Genomic DNA, 16,418 nt, shown 5'->3' with positions numbered 1-16,418 from the left:
ACAACATTGACCAGTTTCTTTTCGATTTGCATCCTTTTGATCCGTTTGCACGAACGTTGCTCTACTCTGAGATGCCACGTTATTACACTTGGAACGCTTCATCGAAGAAATTTGAACGTCGGAAGGAAGGCGATGCGGTTTCTGATCATCCAGATGTGCGTTCTACTGATGCTCTCGGTCGCATTTACACAGTTCATCCGAAGAATGACGAATGATTCTACTTACGGTGAGTGTTCGTGGCTCGACATCATTTCAATCACTTCGAACAGTCAATGGTGTAGTGTGCCCAACATTTCGTGCTGCATGTCAACAGCTCAATTTGCTTGAAAACGATACTCATTGGGACATGACAATCGCTGAAGCAATTGTTTCTGCATCTCCAAGTCAGATACGCACATTATTTGCTATCATTATTTCGACATGCTTCCCATAAAATCCACCTGAACTGTGGAACAAGTACAAGGATGACATGTCAGTTTAGGGAATCCCGATCCCGAGGTGAATGAGGAGATACATAACCAAGCCTTGCTTTTGATCAAAGACATATTGTGTTACCTCATGTGCAGCAGTTTGTTAGTCATGTTAGGAATGCCAACGCCACATCGTGGAATGAACGACGCTTTCAATCGAGAATTGGAATGTGAACGTGAATATGATCGAGATGCATTATACCAATCAGTTCGTGTCTTATTTTTCCTTGATGCGCCCGGTGGAACTGGGAAGACATTCCTCATGTCATTGATTTTGGCCACTGTTCATGCGAGATCCGAAATTGCTGTAGCAGTTGCTTCATCTGGAATAGCGGCCACGTTGCTAGAAGGATGCCGAACGGCTCATTTAGCGTTGAAATTGCCATTATACCTTCAAACGACTGAAAAACCGACATGCAACATTGCGAAACACTCAGCAATGGCCAAAGTTTTGGTAGCAAGTAAAATCATCACCTGGGATGAATGCACAATGGCGCACAAACGCGCATTGGAAGCACTCAATCGAACTATGAAAGATCTGCACAGTGACTCAAGATGTTTCGGAGGCGCAATGATTCTACTATCTGGCGATTTGGAAAATCGTTGGTCCACTGCATTCCTTTAAATCTATCGACTGTGTAACAAACGAAGACGAAGCAACCAACTATCCAACTGAATTTTTAAACTCATTGGATCTGCCTCGTATCTGCAATCGTTTGTCAATTTATGTGCTATGGCCGTATGTTGTAGCTTAACCACTGGGGAATGCCAATAGAAATGGCGTATTTCAAAAAAATACTACCTTATTCTTAGGTCAATAATTATTATAAAGCAAACATTATTCGTAGAATGTTTATCACGTTTGAATGGTTAAAGACATAGTTTATAATCAGTATCTTTAGAATTATCTTTAAATGTGTAAATCTTGCCCATTTTTTGAATAATAAAATGCCTAATTCTTGTCAAATTTGGGATCACAGAGATTATCAATATAATTTTTGATCGTAAATATTTCACTGTAATAATGTCGACATAAATTTTACTAATGGTTTTATAAATGCTTTTAAAAATTAATAAACATAAAAAATCTTAACACCACTGCACATAGATGTACTGAAATATGACTATATTGGAAAGCATTAGAGCGAGAGATTTAAAAGAATACTATTTTATGTAATAAAAATACTTTATGCAGTCATCAATTGTTTAAAATAAATATAAAGGATAATTATTAGACTTCAAAATTATATAAATAGATTATCTACAACGTTTAAGGAATGTCCAGGGTTATGCTCTGACAATAGCAAAAAACCTCCATTTTGACCGACGCTGAGCATGTGGGCCGTTGAACACATGAATCAAGATGCTCTGGTGTTAATCGATTATGCGGAGTGTATAAATGTGTCCAGAAGACACATTTATTTTGAGAAATCGTTTACTCACAAGAATATGTTGAACCAAATGCTAATAATAGAGCAAATGAAATTTTTTTAAGCATTAAAAATTTTGTGGTAATGACGCGCAGCATGATGATATTGCATTCATGTGATCGTGTTCTGTGTTTTCAAGATGCTGGCGAAGATCTTTAAATTTATTTATCCATAGAACCGAATATTTGAGTTCAATGTATTCTAATTCCAGATTATTTATTTATTTAAGCTAAACCCCGTTTAAATCCATCTCATTCGGTGGTTTTATGATAAAGTTAAACATTTGACCATGCGTCTTTAAATCCTCAAATCTCGCGGCAAATTCCGTTTTTATGGAGCTGATATATTTCACAATTATGTTCATATCTACATCTCCAATGCCTTTGTGTCTTTTTATTGATTGAACATATTTAAATATTTTACTTTTGATGTCATTTTCAAATACAGATAATTTCAAACAAAAACCTTTCCAAAATAATTATAAAACTGCGGTTTTTACCCTGAAGCTGTGAATTTAAACTATTGAAGTGGTTTTTCATATCGGTTAAAAATTTCAAAGATTTGGCTTCTAATTGAGGAAAGTTGGACACTGGGTCGAGTCGCTGAAAATCGTGGGTCATTTTAAGTCCCATAAGGTTCATCCTTGTAATATATCAATGATTGTAATAATGTCCTTAAAAGGGTTTAATTGTTCTATGTACTCGTCACAATAAATTTTGAAGGACTGTTGGACCGGTGCCAGTTTAAAACCTGTGTGAAGAGGGTTTTCCTCGTCTTCTTCGACTACAGCCTGATCAAATAACTCACGGTTATCATCCTCCCTGCGTAGTATGTGACCAAAAAACTGGAAAGTCTAGCGCAGCTATAAATAACTATAATGAAATATCAAAATGTAATGTTAACACCTATTTGCCTATCTAACGCTACAAATAACTTCCCAGAGACAGGCATATTCTTGAAGGCTATAGTGGTTTCAAATGATGTCCAATATATCTGCGCTGGACTCCAGTTTTTTGGTTACATACCACGCAGAGAAGATGATAACCTGATAAAGTTCAGGTCATTTTATCAGTTTTAAGTCGAAATAGATAAGGAAAAGCCATATCGATGTATTAAGTCACGAATATCATACATAGGTTATCCATTGACACAGGCTTTAACCTTGTGCCAAAAGGGGTAAAGCTGAGCCACGCACGCTCTGCTTTTCTAGTATTAAGTTAGGAGGGTGAGGAGTGGGATCCACGATCACTTCCGGGCTGACATCATGACTTTTCGTGTTTATTATCATCTCATGTAGACAAATTACAAAAGAAACTGCATCTACCATATTATTATGTATACACAAACTCATCCTCATCATAAAACATTATTTTGAGTTCTATAAAATTATTTATTTCCATATGGAAATATACGAATATAATGGCTAATATAACTCAAAACTTAAAATTTTTAAGTTATCGTTATATGGAACTGGGCAATTGATATAGATAAATCATCCGTTTTTTTGGGGCAGCAAATTAAGGTAGGAATGGTGAATAATATAGCCTGAGTAGATTTCCATGGACATGACAAAATTTTCATCTGCGGCGCCAAAATATTCATAAGTGAGTATATTATATGTTATTTGAATTCGTTTATATATTAAGACGCGCTAGGTGCGTGGCCATTAGATCTAATACTTTCACTGCTGACAAATTAATTACCACATTTAATTATCATGCTAATTGATACACGCCAGGCGTGTCTTTAGCAGTGACCGTATTGTGGTAATTAATTGGCCAGCATGGAATGTGTTTAATATCCATTGCAAAAATAATAAAATGAATAATATTATAATATAAAAGATAGTAAGGGCAGCAACTTATGTTGCTTATTATGGCACTTTACTCAACTTTACTCTTTACTCTTTGTCACTGGTCACTAATTTACACGCTTTTTAATGACGTGTTATTGAGGTGGGATTCCCTGAGATTTTACAAAATGTTCCAGGGGTGCCGCAAACCAAAAAAGGTTGAAAATCACTCCTTTAAGGGATGGATGTGGCGCATTTGCTTCTGACAAAGTCGCAGTGTAGCGTCGTACAACATGACCTTTTATATGCAGGGGGTGGTAATTAGGATTTATTTGGCACAATATAGATAAGGGGTTCACTTATTAATGAAAGTTTGTGGTTTCAGTATTTTAAAGTATATATTTATTTCATACTCATAACATACAATCTAACAATTGTTTGACAATGAATAATTTTTGGTTAAACAATAATATCTATTTTTCATTTACAGTAATATTAATAGAGTCCTATGTTGTGTGAAAAGGACAAAGCTTTGTAGATTCTTTTCACATAGCAATTATATAATTAAAGTTGCGTGCCACAGAAGTTGGTAAGGGGCATGGGGCCAAACCGTAGCACGGTTAATAAGGACAATAAACCATTAAGAATTTGGGAATGTTAACTTTGGTATCATATTTGTTGATCCTTAATAAATAAAATATGCAATGATAAAACTTCAACTTGAAACTTATAAAAAATATCCTCAACTAATATTAAAAACTAAAAACTTGTGAAACAATAAATAATTTTGGCTGGTTTATTTTTTATACATGAATTACACAAAATGACCATGTGGAAAATTGTAGGCTAAACATATTTTTATGCTAATTTAATGTACTGCTAAATTTGTAAAAGGTGGCTTTACAATAAAACTATACTGAGAAAGATGTCCAGGGTCAATCATTATTATACTGGGACCCTGACTATGTTATGAATATACAAAATTTCTTAAATTAGAAATACAGCTAAATAAAATACTAAATCTTTAAAAATACAATATTTATGTATGTTAAATATTTTTTATCTAATGATAGCAACATAATAAATGCAATCAACAAATGATGGGAATGAATTTTGCTTCTTAGCTTCAAAAATCCAATATAAAATATTAGTCTTTCAAGTTTCAAATAATATAATTAGTAACTAATTAGGCCAACTCTAAATTTAATGAATCATACAATCAAACTTTTAAAAACGTTATTCATGTAAGGCGTCATTTTCATTTTAGGTGAGTTCGATAAGGTCGAGGAGGTTTGATAATAAATTGTTACGTTTCGTGGAAAGTTGGATAAAGAATATTATAAACATCTACATAGAGATTTCATGATACAGTTTATGAAAACTAAATATATTTTAAATCTTTTCACAGATAATTAATTGCAATAAACACCAAATAACACTCACTATATAAATAGTTTCTATGTTTAAATATCGCATCTAAGTTAAGTAAGTGGTTTGGATATAATTTTTCATTTATACTTATTTAATTAATACAAAAAAAAAAGAATTATTGAATCTCCACTAAACTTTGCTTTGATCCATCATAATGTGTTTGTAAATCACTGGATATAAAAAGAATTCCTCTCAAAATGAAAAGAAAATAATAATCAATATATGCATGTAGCAAAAAATATTTTTTACGGTTTTTAAATGCTAACACTGTTATTTCAAATAATGCCTGAGAGATAATTTAAAAATATAATATGTGCACATAAAGTAACATTAAATATTTAAAACAGACACTGGTTAGTTAGTTAGCTATCCTACGCGCTTAATTATTTATATCAATAAATAAATAATCTATTTATATGTTAGTTATGTTAATTTCACAGAATATCAAAGGCAGATCTAAAGATTTAAAAAATTTCCCTACTTGAAATGCGTTTAGTTGTAAACAGTATTTGAATAAAATTTTATAGAAACACTATACTATTTTTTACACACCCAAAGCTCTATATTTAATACAACAATATGATTTAATCATAAGTCAAATATGAATTGACATTATTTTTTGAAAACTTAATATGCTACGTTCGAATACGGCATAAATATTTCTTAATTTTGTTTATAAAATTCTGGTCAGTCCCTCCGTCCAACGAAAAATCCTATCAGGACTTTAGTCTTTACAAATTGATGTAATTTAAAAAAAAAAAAAACACGCAATATACTATTATTAAGGGAGTAACATTAGTATATTACATTTGAAATAAACTGGTTACCTAAAAGAATTTGGGTACAAAAGATAGTATGCAATTCTACGAAATTTCCATTTGTCTATAAAGATATTTACTTATTTATTTAAAATACGCTTGTTTCATTAATAGTATGAAATGAATATGATTATCTCTTAATTTGTTTTTTTGTAGAAGAATAATAGATTTACTTAATAAATCTCTGTAGAAGTATTATTTACATTTATATGGATAGATATTAAATTACCTACATACAATACACATTGGACATTGAATATTTCCATTTGGATCATAAGAAGTTCAATGCTTGGGCGGTTGCTATTTCAATAAACATTGTATCCTTAACATACTTATCATTTAAAGTGCAGTATGAAATTTTGTGCAGTTTCTTATCTAATCTGTTCTCACAATTCTCTCGAGAAAGTTAATTTTTTTTTATTAATATTTAACCATTAACATTACATAAGAAAAGACGAGAAGTTTTCATAAACATTCCCCAGGTACCGATTATTAAAAAGATTACACTTGTCGTGATAATTTCTATTGAGCTTCTGCAATTTGCTCTGCTATTTTCAAAATATATAATATATGTATGCAGCCTATTGTATACTCAGATTTCATCTGAATGGCATATAGTCACCACTCGGTTTATAGAAATTTAGTATTCACAATACTCGAGTCCAGTCTCTGTTGATTATCGTATCTTTTGAAATAATAACAGAAACACAGGACAATATTTTAAGGTTAACTTATTTGAATTGTTTCAATCCAGAAAAGCGTTCGGTAAACACTTTAGCAAGCGATGAAACATTTCACAGACTTTCGAGATTTAGAAAATTTCGATACATTACAGGTTTTCTAAATTTAAGCAAGTACACTCAAGCAAACAAATTACAAAGGTATCTATAAGATGTGCCGAAGATTTTATTTGTGCAGTGCTTATATAGTTGACCGTCTACATACCGATACAAATATATTAATATGTATTTATAAAACACATTTTTCTTCATTCCTTTACATTCTTCTTTTTGACAATCATAAATACCTCGAGTTATAATTAGGAGCAATTTCAACAGGATATAGATTTCAAAAACTTTCCATAAAAAACCTTCAATCTTAATCAATTTACAAGAGATCACCGTCTTCATAATATATTCACTATTTAGAAGTATCTACAAAACACAGTGCATTGATGGCAATGGATCCATCGATTATATTTTTTAACTAACACTATGACATAAAAAATAATAGAGATTGAGTTCATCACATAGATTTGTCTCAGTTTGTAAATGTTTCACGATACATATAGAATATCACACTGACAGGAACGTATAAGAAGAGTCCATGAGTAATTTGCCTCAGTAGTTCCACCAGTGCAACCTCCGGGCGTTATCTCATACTGTAGAATCGCATCCCGTGTACTCCTTGAGGAGGTCTCGTAGCCGATCGATCTCCTTGGAGGAAGCCGTCAGCTCACCTTGGAGGCTAGATTCCCGTTCTCGAAGAGTTTTGATATCCTTCTGGCATGACTGAAAGAACAAAACAACCAATATTTAACAAACATTATATACCATTTCAGCAAATATTAAATTCCTTTCTTCCAAATTATTTTGTATAATAATTATAATATTTATGTAGGATCAAAACAGCTACATAATTTAATAATTATATACACATGACATTTTAATGTTGCCATATAAAAAAATATCATAAATTATTGGGGAAAAAATGTATATCATTGTATTATTTGATATTTCTGTTTTTTGATTTCATAAAATTAAATTTTTATGAGTATTTTTTTTTTTTTTTTTTTTTAATAATAACCATACCCTTGCTTTTTCGTACAAGGTGGTTGGGTGGGTTAGTTGCATTGATGTGGGGCTAATTAGGTGCCTCCATTTATATCTTTAATTTTCTTTATGGCCAGGATTAAATATTTTGTGTAGTGTTCTTGTGTTGTTCTATTGCTTAGTGCTTCGTGAGGCTTTTGGAGGTCAATTTCGTGATTATGTTGTCTACATCGAGTCCTGAGAGTCCATCGCTCCCTTTCTAGTATAGGGCAGTCGTTGATGACATGCCACACAGTTTGAGATGTGTTGCCGTCACATGGACAACAGTCGTCATCCCTCAATTTAAATCTTTTTAGATAAGCTCGCACCGATCCGTGGCCTGTTAGTATCTGTGTGAGTTCGTGTGATATTTTTAAGTTCCTGGCAAGAGTGATGGCACAGTTTATGTTTGGAATAAATTTCTGCGTTATTGATCCTGTGGCGGATGTTGTGTATCTGTGGTTCCATAGCTCTATGGTATCTTCGTTTAGTTTTTGTTTTGCGTAACTCAGAGGGAAGTGTGTATAGGTTAAAGGTCTTTTGTCTGTTGTGGCTTGTTTGGCGTATTTATCAGCTTCCTCGTTTTCGGCTATCCCTGTGTGACTTCTTATCCAGAAGAATCTGGGGTTTGTTCCTATCATTCGAAGCTGTGTTGACAGTGTTAAAATGTCTCTTACAAGTGGGTGTGTCGATGATGGGTTTTGGAGAGCTACCAGACTGGATTGGCTATCTGAGAATATGTTTACATAGTCGTGTCTGTGGAACTTTAATCTTTTGAGTGTCCACTCGAGAGATTCTTTGATAGCAAATATTTCTGCTTGGAAAACAGTGCAGTAGCTTTCGAGCTTAAATTTTCGGGGGGTTATTAATGTTCCATTTTCGTAGGCTACAAAAGCTGCCCCTACTTTGTTATCGATTAGACTGCCATCTGTGTAGATCTCCAATCCTGTGATGTGGTATTTTGTTTTAGTGTCTTCGTCGACTGTTCCTATGTGTTCTATATTTTCTAGATGTCTGTTACCAGGATGTGGAAGTTGTGTGTAGTGTATTTTGTTTTCGTATGTTCTGTCTGTAGGTAAGTGTCGGGGAAGTATGTGGCTTGTTTTAACTTGGTATATTCCTGTAAGTTCTTGTATTTTTATGTCTATTGGCGCTATTCCTGCCAGGACTTGTGCTGACGTTAGCGATATTGTGCGATATCCCTTGCAAATTGATATTGCGAAAGGTCTTTGCGCGGAATTCAGTCTTTTTTGGATCGACTTTCTGTGAGTTGCTTTATTCCAGACCGATGCCGCGTAAGTTAAGGTTGGCTCCACAGCTCCATGATATATAATTTTTAAAACTTCAGGAGACGCCCCCCAAGTGGCTCTTGCTGTTTTTAAAAAGAATTTTCCCATTTGAGCTGCTTTCTTACATATGTAGTCGACGTGTTTCGCCCAATTGATGTGCCTGTCTAGTATTATGCCAAGAATTTTAAAGGAATCGACCAACTCTTTCGGTTTTCCTTTCCACTGGATTTCTGGTGTTCGTATTTTCCTTTTGTTGATAAACATTATATTTGTCTTAATATCTGAGAAGGTTAGTTTTACGTCTTCACCCCATGAGTTTACTTTTTGAAGCACGCTATTGGTTTTTAATTCCAGTTCGTCGGTGTCTTTTGCTGCTATCAATATTAACACATCGTCAGCAAAGGCTTGTATGTGTGTATTGTGGGGTAAGAGTATTGTTAATAGACTGTCTAAGGCGATATTCCATAGTGTTGGGCCACAAGTTGATCCTTGGATGCAACCTTGGGTTTGGTCTTGTTTTATTTCTTCGTCTGCATACTTTAGTTTTACTTCCCTATCTTGTAGATAACTGCAAAACAGTTTGTACAAGTTAGGCGGTGTTGACTTGGTTGCAAGGGCGTTTTTTATGTGTGGCCACCATGCGTTGTCAAATGCACCTTGAATGTCTAGGGAAATTGCTATGAGTGATTCTTTCAATTCGAGATGCGTTGAGATTATGTGTACGGCTTTGTTTAGTGCGTGTTCTGTTGATGTTTGAGGGGTAAAGCCAAACTGTTTAGTGCTCAATTTGTTGTTTTTTGTAAGATGCCAGTGCACTCTCTGAATTGCTAGTTTTTCTAGCACTTTTCCGAAAACGGGAAGGAGGCCGATAGGCCTGTACGATTTTGTATTGTTATTATTTGATATTTCTGTTTTTTGATTTCATAAAATTAAATTTTTATGAGTATTAAAAGCGACTGTGTAGAGGATAAAAAAACAATTCAAAGCAAATTAGACAACCCGGTCTATGAGCTCCAGGGAAAAAGCCGGGCAGACAACCGAACATTATTTTAGATGATTTGATTTCGATTTGTGTGCCATAAGGGAAAAAATTATGTCAATTTATACTGTTAGGAAAGAAGTGCCTATATTAATACATTGGACGCTAAAGACGCACCTAGCATGTAACGATTAGGTGGCCATTTGACATAATTAGCATGCTATTTAAATGTGGTAATTAAAAAGTAATTATCTAGTCAGCAGTGAATGTGTTAAATAATCTTATATTAATAGAAGATGTTGATTATAAAGGGAGCAGAGAACAGAACATTTAAGGAAAACGTTGCATCAACTCAGATTGAATTTAAAAAATCCATTTCCATACGGTTTCTTGTAGGGCGCAATAAATATCTATATCTTATGCAAGATAATAGACTTAAAGCAAAGAGGCCCGACATTTATATAGACGAGACATATATTCACCCATCATATTATGTCACTAAAAAGTTCTGGCAAAGTCAGAAAGTGAAAGGTGTCATGACGCATGATTCTGTAGGACAACGATTCATAATAATTCGTGCTGGTGGTGAAAACGGCTTCATTAAATTTTAAAAATTAAAATCAAAGTCAGGAGATTACCATGACGATATGAATTGTGGTAATGGACAATGCCCCCTTATCACAATAAACAGGTTAACAAACCTCCTTCTATATCAAATAAAAAGGAAGACACACAAAATTGGCTTGCTCTTAACAAAATTAATTTCATAAACAATATGCGATTGATTTCATTTTTGAAAAAAATAACCACTCTGTAGTTCCAATCCCATTGAGTTTATTTGGTCAATGGTCAAATGGAAGGTGGCCAATTTTAATATTGATGGTAAACGAGATAATATAGTCAGATTAACAGAAGTACCATTTAATAGTATAGAACCATCTGATTGGAAAAAAGAGTGCGATCACGTAGTGCGCCTAGAGGAAAAATATTACGAAAATGACATTAGCATTGATAGAGCGAAGGACAGTTTAATTATTATCGTGCAACAATGGAAATAGTGAGGAAAGTGATTAGGTGATTTATCAGTGACAAATAATTCAATTATTTCTGGTATTGAAGAATTATGTGAAGATGAACCTGATCCAATTCAACCCAATTCTAATACATATAGCTTCAGTAAGTATTTTTTAAAACTGTTGTATTATTTTTTAAATTCATGTGCAGTGGATATAAAGAAAATGGTTTCATTTTATATTTGGATGATACGAAATCTGAGTTAAAAAATTGCGAATATATTATATACCTATTTAAAGAAGTGGGAAATAATATCTTCCAATCCTGGCAATACTCTCACAATACTTCACCTCACATTAAACTTGTTGGTCTCCTCTACTGCTTTAATTTCTTAGAAATAAAGCTTCAAACACATTTTTGTTATTTTATTTGATATAATTGTTGCAATAGGCTCAGATCGGATTTTTTTTCACGTTTCATCACAATTTTTTATTTCTACAATGACTATCATTTTCTATAGAAACAGTCTCAGACACGATTCTGTTCTGAGTATGGAACCTAACTATACTCAGAGTTCTATTTCCCATATAAAAAGAAATATTCTGTTATTCATATAATGATAAAGGTGTCATTGGGAGCAGATAATCAATACAACCAAAATACAAACATACCACATTTTGTTTCAATAGATCCAACTTGTCACACTTGAGTCTGGCGATCTCTTGTTTGAGAGAGTCAACTTGTTGCACACAGTTCGGTGAGGAGACTAGCGCTGTGACGGCTTCCAGATGATTGAATGTTGTGAGGGAATCCGAAGCGGAACCGCTGAGGGTGGCCGAAGGACTCTCCGCGCACAGGGAACAAGCTTTTGTGGTGGCTTCTGCTGAAGACATGGACTCCAGGCCGGTGTCCGAGTCTACGTACATGCCGCCGCCTGCAATACACATTACTTCACATTGAATAACGTATTTTTCAAACTCTATTTTAAAAAGAATGTATGGCTATTAGGTTGACTATAAACATAGATTAGAAAATACATATTCTGTATTCATACAAATTCATACAACTCTAACAACTCAAGCATGGACAGACTGGCTCGTCAGGACACTGGGAGAAATCCAGGTAGGCCACTGAGTTCCAAATACATGACATTATCCAAATACGATAACACAGAATTTTAAAACTGAACATATTGAAATCATTTATGTAATAATTTTGGGCGCTTTGCCATGTTGAGTTCATAACATTTTTACTGAGATTACTCAATTAAATTTGAAATCTCACCCATTGGATCCAGGTCAACACTGTTGAGACTTGAATCGTCACTGGCTTCCGACAGAGGAGGCGGGCCAGGAGCGACTGGTCGAGTAATCGCTCCGGCTCCAAGTTCAGGACTACTTCCACCGGACACCGACTTGCACTTCAGCCCTCCTCCTGGGCCATTCGGGAATGTACCGCCTCCGAAACTGGATTTAGATCGTCCACTCTGTAATAAGGGAAAAATATTTTGAGGGGCTTGTGAATTAATTTGCAATAAGAAGAATAATCAGAAGTTCATCCGAATCGAATAGGAATCGAAAATATTAGTTAGGTAATATTGTAACCAGAAATTTTAGAATACCCAAATTTATTCCAATGGAAAAATCAAATGAGAATCGGTTTCAATATGTCAAAAATGCTTTAAAAAAAACCTATTAAGTTATATATATATATATATTTAGTTATAGTTGTATACCTAGGTATGTGTGTATGGATATTATTAATTTCAATTGCTTGAACACCGAGAAAATACAACAATATTTAATTATGAGAAGTAAGGTAGGTAGTGAAAACTTACATTTGGTGTTGGAGTCTCTTGTATGCTTGATTCTTTAGACTTTTTGCCTATTAACGTGCCATGCTTGTTTTCACCAGACAGGTTGGCGTCACTACTTTGCGGTCTGAAAAAATAAACATTTATTAGTAATATTGTAATCACTCACAATGGTTATCACTTTTACCACCCAATTTATACAAACAGCCAATGCTGAAAAATAAGACAATTCAACTTTTATCCTACTGTTTAGATCGGAAGAATCTATCGTGTCCGTGGCAATTTTAAGAGAGTTTCATCGCTCGAAATGGAAAAGTGTACAAACCGGAGCGCTCAATAATTTTCTGAAGATATTTACATAGTTATTAAATTTTATGTTTATTTTATAAAAATAAATAGGTATGTTAGATTTTCTATTATAATATGGCCTATCTAGCTCAGACGGTCAAATCAGACACTCAGAATCAGACAACTCAGACGGTCACGAGAAGGAGCAATAATTTCACGAACTGGAGCGGCGCTTTGGCGCACTCCGGTCCATTTCGAGCCCTGGAGAGTTTAAAAGGCTTAGAAAAATAAAAAAAATTCTAAATTTGTGTTTCCTTTGGACACTTTGGATTTTGAACAAAATAAAAATATACTAACTTGACTTTGGAGATGATTGCCTTCTTCACCGTATCAATAAACCTCGCTCCGGCACCCTCAGTCTTAGTGGTGGTTTCGGTGGGTCCCGGAGACCCGCTTCCGTCTCCTCCCACAGCCGACGCACTCATTGCAGCACCGGGTCCCAAAAACTCTCGAGTCTTTTCCCCTAAGTCTTCAGCTAGAGCCTGAAGAAGGGAAGCCCTCGTCCGTTGCTGCAGGCTAGCGAATTTCTCTGCTTTGTAACAGGCATTCTCGGCGTTGATCAGCTTGGTCAGAAGGAACTCCTTGAATTCGGGTCCTTTGGAGAATATGGATGGTGTTGGCAGCGTTGGGCCGAAGAATGGGACGTCATCCCTCGCTGTCACTGATACTCGATACCTGAAAATAAAAATAATAAACACCATTAATCTCATAGTCTTGATTCCACTTTTATAGTTCAATAAAAAAACATTAAAATTATTTTGTTTTATGTTTTATGAACTAGTTGTGACTATAAATAGCAGTCCTTTTTATATTGAATGAATTTGATGAAAAAAAGTTATTCTGTGGTATTTTATGAGAAAAAATCATTCAAACTTGGCCAACTGAAAATAAGTACAAAAGAATACAATGTATAAGATTTAAAAAAAAATGACAAGATCCAATCCTGGATTAACCAAGATATCATCTTCATGTCTTTTTTTCATTACCAAAAAAACTTCAGGTAATATAGGTTTAAAACTTTTATGGTACCTATTGTAAAATATTTGAATAACTTTTATATTTATTGTATATATAGACAATGTCCACTTTTACCGGTGAGAAAACATTCTACTCTTCAAAATGAATTACTGATTAGGTGCGAATTAATGTAACGAATGAATGATGCTTGATGAATCGAGAATTCGTCCACGTCGCTGGTGGAAAGTTTTGTTAATGCTTGCAATAATTCAAAATGCGTTAACGCGGAGATACAGCAAATTACCGAAATCGCTAATAGTTTGTAAAGCAAAGTGTGTTACAAATGATTCAAATTATCGCGCCATGTATTGTAAAAGGTTCCCATGGAATAAAAGATGGCTATGCAAGAATCGTAACTATTTCATACAACAGCAATTATCATTATTGTATTACGAGGTGAACTGAGAATTAAGCGTGATTATTATACATTTAATAACAGCCTAAAATGTCTAAAAAATCCAACATATTATTTTATTCCCACGTTTGATGAGGTACCATTATTACAGAATATGATTGAATACAGATTTCTGTCACAGTACCTACATTAGATACCTAAAAGAGATATTGACTGTATGTGTACCTATCTATTTTTTCAGTGATTCAAAATAAAAATTCATTTTCGCTACCATAGAATAAAATAAATAGTTAGGTAGTCCAGGCGTGATAATTAAATGACGATATTTAGTACCCACTGACAGTGTGGGTTTAGTTAGCAACTTGTAGGCCCAATAAAAACCATAAAATACCAACGTGCCTAGAAAAATATCAATGTATCTACTCCCTATATACCAGGGATGGCGAGCCTATGGCACGCGAATGTTTCATTTCGAAGAGAAAAAAAAATACTATTTTATATTTTAAAAATGTTTTTTTTTTTATAAAAAAGTTTTATAAATACATATTTATACTTAAGTAGGTACTGACTTATATATAATATTAAAAAATAATGACGACATAGCCATGCGTATTTTCTTCGGTTTTTCATATTACTTATGTTTAGATACCAATTGATGCGCAAACTGAAACGACGAAATTCATGCATAAATAATGACAAATCGCATTGTATAAAAAATTGCAGGCAAATCATTTTCAAGAATAATCATTACGTTTAATGCAAATATACGATTGCATAGGTCGGTCCTTATGATCTGGGAATTAAAAATAAAATATTCAATCAACAAACATTATGTAATTAATTATCAGCAGTCATTCAAATATAATAAATGCTTGTTATTTTACCTCAAACATAATCTCTAAAAATGGAAAACCGCTCAGTGATGGAGAATGTAATATGAAACAAGAGTGGATTAAATGCTTCCACGATCTCTTTGAGTAATTTGAAAACAAGGAAAAAAAGATTCAAAAAACAAAGATATACCTTCGTCTAGAACAACGATACTCAACCTGCGGCCCTTTAAGCTTTTATGTGCGGCCCGAAACACATTTATTATCAGGAATTTCGTATATCTTGAGATTCGTTTCGACTTTGACGCACAGATAGTGACACCCGAAGAGGATTGTCATTATGGTCCACATCAGATCTGGTATAAATATGTTGCTATTGCACACGATTAATTAAAATAAACACGATAATTTTTAAAATCTCAAAAATATTTTGTAAAAAATTCATGGGTTCAATTTCGTCACACCAGTAGTGATGCGGCCCGCGTTACTTTACAAATATATGTATTTGGCCCGAAGAATAAAAAGGTTGAGTATCATTGGTCTAGAAATACGGTGAAAGATAGAATATCAATAACTCAGTTATACATTTTAAACCCCTAGTATTCTTAAAAAAATTTTTTTTAGATTTAGATTTTACCATAGAAAACTGCTTGGCACGTCAGGCAGTCGAACGATATTATTATTTGGGAAATTTTGGCACGCGTACGTAAAAAAAGTTCGCCAACCCTGCTATTACCTATCTATACAATTGTCTGAAGTCGACAGTGATGGCATATGCCAAATAGTAATATTACTTACTAGATTTTTTTGCGTACCTACAAGTACTTTGTTTATAATTTATATAGGGCCCTTTTGAAGTTGGTTGCGGGGATTTTGTTATGTTTTGGGTATGACCGGTTTTAACAGTTTCGAAGCTCACTTTTAAATATTCCGAAGAATCAATTGCGTCATCTGCGTCAAATAAAATCACCGCTGCTTACTGATAATAATATTAGGATAACGTCATATTGATATCATGAAA

The 16,418-nt window shown here is 33.9% G+C and overlaps 1 protein-coding gene across 6 annotated transcripts in view; it reads right to left on the bottom strand.

Annotated features, from left to right (window-relative positions):
• Positions 1 to 6,093: 6,093 nt before the first annotated feature.
• RapGAP1 (Rap GTPase activating protein 1) overlaps positions 6,094 to 16,418 on the bottom strand; it is an 848,483-nt gene continuing 838,158 nt past the window's right edge. For 4 of the 6 annotated variants that reach the window (XM_085952288.1, XM_085952291.1, XM_085952290.1 and 1 more), the window contains 5 exons: positions 13,493 to 13,870; positions 12,872 to 12,974; positions 12,319 to 12,520; positions 11,706 to 11,968; positions 6,094 to 7,452 (listed from right to left, as the gene is read on the bottom strand). In XM_085952288.1, the coding sequence (XP_085808414.1) occupies positions 7,318 to 7,452; positions 11,706 to 11,968; positions 12,319 to 12,520; positions 12,872 to 12,974; positions 13,493 to 13,870 (1,081 nt within the window). In that variant the 3' untranslated portion in view covers positions 6,094 to 7,317. Of the gene's footprint in view, positions 7,453 to 11,705; positions 11,984 to 12,318; positions 12,521 to 12,871; positions 12,975 to 13,492; positions 13,871 to 16,418 lie in introns of all 6 variants that reach the window. The other 2 variants (XM_085952289.1, XM_085952292.1) reach the window with 1 other exon arrangement.

This window comes from Rhyacophila brunnea, unplaced genomic scaffold (genome assembly GCF_057557595.1).
Source record: "Rhyacophila brunnea isolate RB1 unplaced genomic scaffold, BYU_Rbru_1.0 scaffold_3, whole genome shotgun sequence".
Lineage (NCBI taxonomy): Eukaryota > Metazoa > Arthropoda > Insecta > Trichoptera > Rhyacophilidae > Rhyacophila > Rhyacophila brunnea.
Note: the sequence above shows the minus strand (reverse complement) of the source record. Positions and strands in the feature narration are given on the sequence as shown.